Source organism: Pteropus alecto, unplaced genomic scaffold (genome assembly GCF_000325575.1).
Source record: "Pteropus alecto unplaced genomic scaffold, ASM32557v1 scaffold7, whole genome shotgun sequence".
Classification (NCBI taxonomy): Eukaryota; Metazoa; Chordata; class Mammalia; order Chiroptera; family Pteropodidae; genus Pteropus; species Pteropus alecto.
Window position 1 is genome coordinate 20,846,770 of NW_006494614.1, and position 8,221 is coordinate 20,854,990.

General features: G+C 42.4%; 1 protein-coding gene across 1 annotated transcript; it reads left to right on the top strand.

Moving 5' to 3' along the window:
• On the top strand, nt 1-1,993 carry KHDC1L (KH domain containing 1 like). Its single transcript, XM_015600247.1, has 4 exons — nt 1-20; nt 1,081-1,220; nt 1,378-1,560; nt 1,854-1,993. The coding sequence occupies exons 1-4, from the start codon at nt 1-3 to the stop codon at nt 1,991-1,993; spliced, it is 483 nt and encodes a 160-aa protein (XP_015455733.1).
• The last annotated feature ends 6,228 nt before the right edge of the window (nt 1,994-8,221 follow it).

An 8,221-nucleotide genomic window follows, 5' to 3' on the forward strand; every position in this document is an offset into this window, starting at 1 on the left:
ATGCTGCTGCTAGCTGACAGGTAAATGCCAATGTTCCCTACCAAACATAATACATCTCTTGCAGAATATTTTAACCAGTCAAGACCTTAGTGATTGTGGTGGAACAAGACATAGAAAGACCACTCTATAACTGTGTTTGAAATTAGATAGTGACAATGACACTCTGAAGTCAAAACCCATAATCTCCCTGCTTCCTAGATGAAAATTGCTACGGTAACCACCAAATTGCCCCATTTTTACTAAACTGGCCTGTGTTTCTCTAATCACTCCTTAGAATCACTCGACCAAATGCTGTGATAAGCTTCCCACAACCCCCATCAATGAAGAGGCTCTGTATTCCTGTGTTGTTTCCTCTCCATGCAACACACTAAATAAGCTCAGTTTTATTTGCTACACATGTATAGTCATTGGTTGGCCGGCAGTAACTGCTCTGGTCTGAATGTTTGTGTACCCCCAAAATTCACATGTTGGTGATGGTATCAGGAGGTGAGGCCTTTGGAAGGGCTCCTCCTCATTAATATAATTAGTGTCCTTATGAAAGAGTCCCCAGAGAGCTTGCTTGCTCCTTTGGCCACATAAGGACACATTGAAAAGAAGGCTGTCTAGGAACCATGAAGCTCTCACCAGATACCAAATCTGCTGGTGCTGTGATCTTGGACTTCGCAGCCTCTGTTTAGTTCTCTCACCTATGAGAAATAAATGCTCGTTTATAGGCCACCCAGTCTATGATATTTTGTAACAGCAGTGTGAACAGACTAAACCATTTCCTGTCCAAGTCCTGGAGGCCATTTTAGGACCTTCTTGCCCTAGTACCTTCCATCCCTCAACCCCTGCCAGTTGCCCTGCTCCAAAATCTTTTGAAATTAGAATGAAAATGATTTTGAATTCCTGAGCATCAGAGAGGCAAGTACTAATCAGATAATCCAATTTCATATGAAAGAATTAAGCTTGGAGTGGATTTTTTTGAGAAATGCTATAGGGATAGGCCACCCCTCCCTAAGGTGGTCCAAGACATGGGGTTATTTAGACACACATGGCCCAGTACTTTCCTGATCTTCTAGTTTTTTTTTTTTTTGACAGATCAATTGAGCTTTCCCCTATTCTGAATCACGACATGGAAACAAGGACTTGCAGTGAGGAGCCATGGTGGATTAACCCTGAAAACTTTTACCTTCCATTGGTATTTTACATGGAAGAGGACCAGGAGGAGCGCATCTTTGGTGGGTGGCCCTTGCCCATGTCCTTCCCCTACTCCTCTCTTCCAGGCTGCCAACCTTCCATCTGTCCCAGGTCTCTATCTCCAAATGACCTCCCACTTTCTGCCTCCCCCCACCCGCCTATGCTAGTAGTTTACTGTGCTTCTCCCTGGGCTCACAGGCCGCCTTGACACAGACCTTCATTGCATTGAGGTGCACAGCCACACCTTCATTCAACTGGAGGGGTGGTTCACGGCCACAGGCCAGACACGTGTCACCATAGTCGGACCACCTGAGGCAAGGCAGTGGCTGTTCCTTATGATCTTGAGCATGGGGAGCTGGGATTTGGACCAGCAGGCCCGAGGTAGGTGGTTGAAAGCTTGATGATGGAGTTGTGTGGCATCTTGGTTTCTTCAAGAATCACTTGGGTGCCTGGGAATCCAGGTGCTCCCTGGAGCCCTTGAGAAGCAGGGATCTGGAGACACAGCTATTTTTGTGGTGCGCAGTCTGGGAGTTATGGGAAGGAAGTGGCAAGATGTGGATGGAGCACCTGGAAAGGCCTGGGCTGGGGTAACACCCTTCAGCGTTCCCTTGGGGATCCTGGCCTACCCTGGGGTCCCAGTTGTGAGTTCTGCTTCACTAGGACACTCTCTGCAGGCCTCAAGATGCTGCAGCGTGTCCGGAGCCAGGCACTGACCAAGGACGACCTGGCAGCGGCCCCCAGCATGCAGCTCTACCCTACGGCCCTGTCTTTGCCAGTCAGGAGGGGCAGGACTGTCCATTCCAGGTTTTGCTAGACTTCCACTTACCAGTTGCTTGGTTCTTCTGGATTCCATTAGATTTCACTGTCAGTAACAAAAGACTGATCTTCCCTGGGCAGTTGAGATATAGGGGAAGCTTTGGCTTAGCCGTTGTTGAGAAAGAGGTGAAAGGCATTGATGGAAGTTTGCATTTGTAGCCTAATGCTTTCCTCAGATGTTCCAGGCAGGTCTGAGAGACATGTCTCTGAAATGTAAGAAAGTGTTCTGTGGGCAAAGAAATTCAATAAAATAAGTGGCTCAATATGCACAGCCTTTAGCGTGCTGTCCTCTTTTCTTTGAATAAGCTTATCTATCTGAGCAGGGGCTTCTGCGCAGGTTTGGTGCTGAGATTTGGAGAACCATGATGTACTGCATTTGCTGCCTCCAGGAGACAGCCCAGTAAAAGAGTATGAAACAGAAAAGACAGCTCTTATACAAACAGAAAAGACAGCTTCTCTCAGACCCAGAGCTTGGTCAGACTGCTCTGGATTGAAAACAGGGGCTTCTAGAAAAGACCCTCCTAGGAACCCTAGGATTCCCCCACTTCCCATATCTTAAGAAACAGACAAATGAGAGAAGGGACATGTGTGGAGGAGTGTATTTAGATGGAGATAAAGTGGTCCCACCCCAACTGCCTGGGGAAGTAGCAGTCAGGAAGCCTGGTGAACACCGTGTGCCCAAGCATTGTCCTTGACTGTCAGAAATTAGAGGGTGGGATTGGGAAGTGGGGGGTTCTGGAGCAAAGGATCCTTGAGGTCCCTCAAGCCATGAATAAATTGATGAGTAAGGCTTCTTGAACCTTCATTCCAGAATTTTCCCGAGTGCCAAATCCACATTTGGATCTCTTTGCCCAAGATTACGGCATGCTAAACATGTCCTCACTTGAACTCCTCCTCTTCAACCTTCTCCGGCAGCCTGCATCTCACAATGAGGCCATTGTAGTGCTCTAGGTCAGAGAAGATGGTGTCTTGGACTACCGTGGAAAGGTGGAAGTGCTAAGAAATGATTGAATTTGGAATATATTTTGAAGCCAGCAAGATTTTTTCTAATTTCATGGTTTTTGGCCAGTTATTAAACAAAAATTACATCAGGTTCGTGGTAGAAAAACACTCATGAATCTGGAAGAAAACCAAAGCATACTATTCTCAAAGGAAATATCATGCTTACTTTCTCATGGGTAATTTAAAGATTAATGGCTCATAAAGTAGGGGGAAAAACATTTTTGTGTGTATTAAAGACTTGTGCAAAAAGACACTATTGTCTCCCTTAATTAAGTTTCGTACCAGGAATTATCAAATTGACATTCTGCCTTCTCAGGGCTGTAATTTTGATTGCTACATCTCAGTCACCAAAGATTGCTGTGTGGGCACAGCTCAGGTATTAATGTAGTTTATATCTTGAACAATGGAGAGAGACTAAATGCATTTAAATCTTATCTTTACCACTAAATAGCTTTGTGATCTTTGGCAATTTAATGATTTCTCAGTGCATTATTTCTCTCAACTAATAGTAACTACCTATAACTATACAGGTGATACACACATACACACACACACACACACACACACATCCATTCATTAACTTTCTTCTAACAGTTATAGTTTTGTAGGATTCTCCTCCCTAGTTTCAAAGGAGGAGTTCTGATTGGCTGAAGCCAGTCAGGGCATATACATAGTGACTGCTACCAGATTCAGGAATGAGCATGTGATCTAATCAGGTGTCTAATCAGTGTAATCAGGTGTCAGGAAAGGATTTATATTTCACAGTTGGGTGGAGAGTTCCCACCTCATTTGCTCTCCTGTTAGATGTGATCAAGGAGGTCTGTGACACCAACTGGCCCCGGAAGCCATCTTTTGGACAATAAGAGAAACCACCAGTAGTACCCTGCTGATGAGGAAGAAAGCAGAGAAAGAACTTGGGACCTCAATGTTGTAACTGAGCAAATCGTATTTCGCCTGGAGCCACCGTACCTCTGGACGTCATTTATGTTAGATAATAGAAAGTCCTTATGTTTAAAGTTGTTTCAGCCAGGGTTTTCTTATACCTATAGCCAAATACACCCTAAGTGGTACATTACCTGTGGGAATGAGAGGAGGATTAAATGAGATAATACATGAGAAGCATTTATTGGCACAGTACTGGGCAGTTCACCAAGCATGGGCTGTTATTCTAAAGTCTGGGACCCAAACACTCTGTAGGCTGGCTCTGGCTCTGGGCCTGGCATGGGTAGGATACAGAGTAAAGATAAGTGGGGAGCATGAATGTGATATTCCAGGGCTCAGGAACAGGGGAAAGAAGACTAGACCCCCTGATTTTCTTTGGAGCCTATAGCGAAGTTGAGAGAAGTCAGTCTTCCCAATGAACTAGCAAAGTTTAGGCATGGATGTCATATATGGTGTCTTGGGGATGGAGAGGGATAGAGGCCAAAGATGCTGAGGCCTCAGTGGGGTTGAGAGAGGGGCTGCTATTTTAAGTCCTGTAGAAACATGATTACCAGTTATTTGGCATTAATTAATTTTTTTGTCAGACCCCTTTAAAATACAAAGACCTTTGAGAGAAGTAACAGATTAAATCTGTGACAATGTAAATGAAGCTTGATGATTGTTCTTTTTCTTGACTGAAAGACTTCTGAATTTGCAGGTTAGAAGTTGCTGAAAGCTGAGTAATAGGCCCAGGGAGACCGAGGCACTTCCATTCATTTGACATTATTGAGTGCCTACTGCATGGCATGGTATAAGAAGCCCAAGTTATAATGTGAGTGAGATGTCCCTGCCCTCAAGCAGTTTCAGTCTGAGGCATTTAAAGTGACTCTGGGCCCAAGTGAAGACATTTCAGGGTAATGCTCAGGAGGAAAATCTAGGCAGGAGATATATGATTGGGTGGGCTTATTCTGCGTTAGTACTTGAGATCATAGATAAGACCACCCGGGGGAGAGTGTGAAAGGTGAGGAGCAAAGGGAAGTGGGGCATGATAGAATCTGTGGGGACTCTGACAGTTAAGTGATGAAAAACAAGGAGGTTGGAAAAGTGAATAAAGATAATTGAGCCAGAGAGGTAGGAGACAAACTGGGAAGCAGTTTTAAGTAGTTGCCGTGTCAGCTACCTCAGAAAGTCCAAAAGGGATGCTGACTGAATGTGTCCATTGAATCTGTTTCTAGAAAGTCATGGATGAGCTCAGACCAGTTTTCCGTGGTGTTGGGTAGACTGTGGGTTTGACTCTCACGTGCTGGTTAGCAGACGGATGTTATGGAAATGGGAAAACCTCATGTAATTTATTTTATAAGTAGTTTGGTTATAAAAGGAAAGTGAGATGTATAGCAAAACAAAGAGGAAGGTTAAGTTCTCGAGTGTTGCTAATAGCATGGGAGAAGCTTACTCAGTTTATGAGGTTAAAGAGTGAGAGGGAGATGTTACCGATAAGAGGAAGGAGAGAGGCAACAGGGACAACCAGGGGCTTGGGATCTAGAGCTGAACAGACCTCTTTAAAGGCAAGGAGTTCCCATCCTGGAGTGGCAGAGGTCTCCCCACCACCAGGCGCCGCGGTGGGACCTCTGATAACTGGAGATAGTGTTGGAACATTGCCCAGAGGGCTCAGGTGAAGCACTTCAGAGATGCTCAAAAGCGTCTGTGACCTGAGTGTGTGTGGTATGATGTCTTCATGACTCATATGAGGACGAGCGGCACCCTGAGCTATAGCAAAGGGAAGGTGTGAGTAGCTACTTACTCGAGGGCACAGGATGGGCCGGGATCGGAACTCTGGGAAGGGAGTCACAGTGATGTGGACGAAGAAAAAAGGAAGGAAGAAGCAGCAAGTAGTGGACAGGTGAGCATCCAAACAATAAGAGAAAGGGCAGATCAGTGAAAAGTTGAAAAAGTAGGTGCAGGTGTCCTGACAGTGTTTGGGAACGCTAGAACCCCCATGTCTATCCTAAAGCGTACAGGACTTAAAATAGTAAAAAAATTATGATTCATGTGAATGAGCAAAGAGAAATATATCATACAAATGTATCTTTGGAATTTCTATTTGTCTGAGCAGGAAATTTTTTTCCATTCACCAGGTTTGTGGTGCTGTGATTTAAGGCAGTGCATAAACCTATAGTTTGCATAGTATCTGATAAATTTCTGCTTCGAAATGTAGTAAAAATCTCAACGATTTGGAATTAGGTAGGCTTGAGGGTGAAGTCTTATTGTAATTAATGAGAATTTAAAAAGTTTAAAAAAACAATTTTTTCTGTACTAGATTCTTAAAGCAGTTGAAACCAGGCTAACAAAAGTGGCTGCTCTAAGGTCTGGGAGCTTATTTTTATCATGATTAGGACAGAATAATCGTTGTGAGTATATTTTGCTTTTAAATGGTGGTGCTGAGAGGTACTGCTAACGTATGTAGTTGCAAAAGTGTTTGGAAGTGGCTTACACTTTTAAGTTGGTCAAGCAAGCCTGTTTCATACAGTGTTGTTGTCACTGGTCTCTCTAGAAGGTGGTAGAATCGACACATACCAGTCTGATCTCATTAGAACCATGCTGGGTGATCCCCTCACATTATCCTCCAGGATAATACTGCCTCATTAATTTTCCTCTTGTCTGAAACGTATGAAATGTCTCTGTTAGGACTTTGTTGCTTTGTATTCCAGAGTTCTAACATTCTGAGACTCCATTAAAATAATTCCCTTGGAATTAATCATGGACACATAGTGCAAAATTGCTAGTGGAATAGAAGGAATGGGATTTTTTAGAGAAGAGGGAAAAAATCCATTTTGGAGCAGGAGCCCTCCCCTGGAAAGACAGAGCTGAGTAGGTGCTAAAAATGGTTATTCTGAGTGGCCAGGGACTGCAGCATTTGGGTACCTGCCTGGTCACCATTTCTTATCATTTGTTTAGCAAACTTTTTTAATGACAGTTAGCACAAAGCTCACATGCACTGGTATCTGAGTTTTGACATGTCAAACTAAAAAAAAAAAAAAAATCAAATTTATATCAAATTATTTTTCTTATAATACCCTCAAAAACATTTACAAATCTCTCTCTTTCCAATTATTTCTTCAGCAACATTGCAAAAAGATAGTTTTATATTTTATACCAAAATTTGTATATAGTCAGTTCGGTTGACTGGGACCAGTCAGTTCAGACTCAAACAGTTAGTTCCAGATAAAAACAGTCACATTAGCTATTTATAGACATCTTTTTAATGTTTTACTTTAAAACAAATAATCTCAGTAAAAGAGAGCAAAGGAAATTACATTTTAATGGTAGCTTGAAATGGATATGGTATTCCTGATTTATTTGTTTTCAGGAAACAGACAATTGCATTGTCATACATGACTTTTAGAACTGCTCACTTAAATGCACATAATTATATAAATTAAGTTTCTCTTACAAAAACATAACCAAGTCATTTTAAGGCAAAAAAAAATATCAGCTTCTGGGGGAGATAAGGTAATATTTATGATATTTTCTTAAGCGACCCGTTAATTTAGTTGCTTAGGTTTCATCATTCCTTATAGTTTTGTTTTGCAAATGGACGTGAGAATTAGCCACTTTGTGCCTGATTTCCTCCTATTAGACTTGTTTAACCTGCAAATTAAGAATGTTCAGAATCACTGAGTCAATGGGAGGTGAGAAAGGCACCTTAGAGCAAGAGATAAAAAATTAAAAACTCAATAAAGTGTCTTTAAACAAAACTTGCTATCTATGGATATCGATTTAGTTGAACACAATGCAAACGTTTAGATCAGACATAGCAACATTCTTTTGTTAACCTCATACAAGGGATGTTTGCAATTAAGTGTTAGCTTGATTAACCCTGCACATTGTAGAAGGCAGACAACCTTGAACTGAGAAAGCACATGGCTACTCAGCGCTTAGTTAAACTGTGCTTCAAGACACCATTTGGGATTGACCAATGGGACCTTGCTAAGTGTAAATGGGAGACCCCTCTCAACTCCACAGAGAGTAACACAACAGTTGAATCCTATGGTTTTCACATAATACAACTATCTTTTAACATCCAAGAGTTTTTTTGCTCGAGTAAGATAGACACAAAATGGCCATTGGCTTCAATGCATAAGTTTTTCACAATATGGTTTATCACATTTTTCTGTGATTAAGACCTCAGTGATGCTTATAGATTTTGTTTTTGAATCTTCTGTCCTCAGCAATTCTGGATGAACTCTACTGTGTTTGAGGCCTAATGAGGCCCAAGGAGGGGTCCCCAATACATTCAGAATTC

Excerpts from the sequence above, each read along its gene's own strand:
- KHDC1L (XM_015600247.1), top strand. The coding sequence starts at position 1 with ATGCTGCTGCTAGCTGACAG. Across the intron at positions 1,221-1,377 it reads CCAGGAGGAGCGCATCTTTG|GCCGCCTTGACACAGACCTT; the intron begins GTGGGTGGCCCT and ends CTGGGCTCACAG. Across the intron at positions 1,561-1,853 it reads TTTGGACCAGCAGGCCCGAG|GCCTCAAGATGCTGCAGCGT; the intron begins GTAGGTGGTTGA and ends CACTCTCTGCAG.